Raw genomic sequence first — 2,032 nt, 5'->3', positions numbered from 1 at the left:
TGTGTGTATATATATATATATATATATATATATATATATATACACACACATATATATATGTATATTTAAAACATATACACACACAAAACCACACACATATTTATTTATCTATAAATATAAACGCACACACATACACATATACATACATATGTGTGTGTGTGTGTGTGTGTGTGTGTGTGTTTGAATGAGGAACCTTGTATTTCCTCTCTACATTCTATGTTCAGTGTTTGGTGACTGTAAACAAAAGGCTCATTCAAACAGAGCTGTTTGGTTCCAGTTCCCCAAGCAACTATGCCCAGGAAGACCATTATTTGAGAAACTCGCAGATTATTACCTTGCTTGCGAACAAGTGAGGGCTGGCAATAGAAGGGACGTCTGTCCATAGAGAATTTTCCTCAACGAATTTCATCTGAGCCATACAAGCATGGAAGAGTGGATGATGATGATGATGATGATGATGATGATGATGATGGTGGTGGTGGTGGTGGTGGTGGTTGTCGTGATGATGATGAGGATGATCACCATCATCATTGTCAACGTCCTTCAAAAACAAGGATGCAGCTGATCTGTTTCCGCTGTCCAGGAAGAAGTATCTACTTTGTTTCATCTATTATATAACTTTATGCAAGTTAACGCTTTGTAGATCCTTTCAATAATTCAATATAGAACATGATAAAGATTATTATTACAGAGCATTAGTAACTAGGCAAAATGCTTAGCAGCATTTTGTCTGGTTTACATTCCGGTTTACATTCCGAGCAGGTAAATTTCATATCATCCTTTCAATGTTTGATAAAAAAAAAAGAAACCGCCAGTTGAACACAAGCATTGATGTAATCAACAAGCTCCCACCCCAGAATTTTAGGCCTTGTACCTATAGTAGACAGAGTTATTAAATATCTGTGATATAATCTAAGAAGGGAAGCATACCTGCTGGTGATTTCTTTTCCGTTTCTCCTTCCCGACAAAGAGCTATACTCGAAACATCAAACTCTTTTTTAACCAAACATCAAGCTAATAAAATCTTTGAGTATGTTTTCTTGTGTTGTCCATTAATTTTATTATTTGTTTTTTTGAAATGATTGTTTATTTGAATTGACTATATGTATATATACATTCACACACACACACAACACACATATACATCTATGTATATATACACACATTCACATATATACATAAAATGTTATTCTGATAGGACTTATATCACTGTGTTTTAATGATGTGCCCAAATATATATTCTAAAATGTACAAACGCATAAATATATAAATATGTACTTGATTGAATTGGTGGTGGGAGAAAGTTAAAACTTCAATGAAAGTTACCTGATAATGCCTTTAAGATGTTTTACCAATACAACTGAAAACGGTGACTACACACACACACATAAATACAATTGCACAGACACAAGAATGCACACATATACACCTATACAAACTTCCTACATGTACATGCACATGTTACAAATAAATTCAGAAAAAAATATAATTAAGGAGGAAATTTTCTATCTTACCCGATCCTCTAATTTCTGTCCAAGATAGCCGAAAGCCTTTTGCACCAAGTGACCGACTAGAACTTAGGAAACTGAAATGAAATAAGAAGATAATGATAATGATAATAATAGTATTAGGAGAAGTAGTAGTAATAGAAGTAATAATAATAATAACAACAAATAAAACATAGGACAGGTAAAAGAAACAATGAAATGTTAAAATTTTGATGCATTATAACCGAGGAAGAGTAATGTAATTAGATCACAAAAACTGAATTATGTTACTGTGACAAATAAAAAAATGTATGTTTAGAATGTTATCCCACAAATATGTAAATAAATAAATAAACAAATAAATATATAAATAAATATATATAAATTGCACTTGTTATCTCGATAATAAAATTCACTGTAACAGAAACACTTCTTGAAAATGGCGATTTCTTCCCCTTCAATTAGAACAAAAATATATTTACATGTAAAGTTTTGACATTATACATGTGTGTGTGTATGTGTGTGTGTCTGTGTGTGTTTGTATA

At 31.8% G+C, this 2,032-nt stretch overlaps 1 protein-coding gene across 14 annotated transcripts in view; it reads right to left on the bottom strand.

Annotated features, from left to right (window-relative positions):
* The window catches only part of LOC106869227 (dorsal-ventral patterning tolloid-like protein 1), a 1,100,309-nt gene that overhangs the window by 138,593 nt on the left and 959,684 nt on the right, over positions 1-2,032 (bottom strand). For all 14 annotated transcript variants that reach the window (XM_052971032.1, XM_052971029.1, XM_052971039.1 and 11 more), the window contains one exon: positions 1,515-1,585. In XM_052971032.1, coding sequence (XP_052826992.1) covers positions 1,515-1,585 — 71 coding nt within the window. The remainder of the gene's footprint in view (positions 1-1,514; positions 1,586-2,032) is intronic.

This window comes from Octopus bimaculoides, chromosome 10 (genome assembly GCF_001194135.2).
Source record: "Octopus bimaculoides isolate UCB-OBI-ISO-001 chromosome 10, ASM119413v2, whole genome shotgun sequence".
NCBI lineage: Eukaryota > Metazoa > Mollusca > Cephalopoda > Octopoda > Octopodidae > Octopus > Octopus bimaculoides.
The sequence above is the reverse complement of the archived record's forward strand: the minus strand, read 5'-3'. Positions and strand labels throughout refer to the sequence as shown.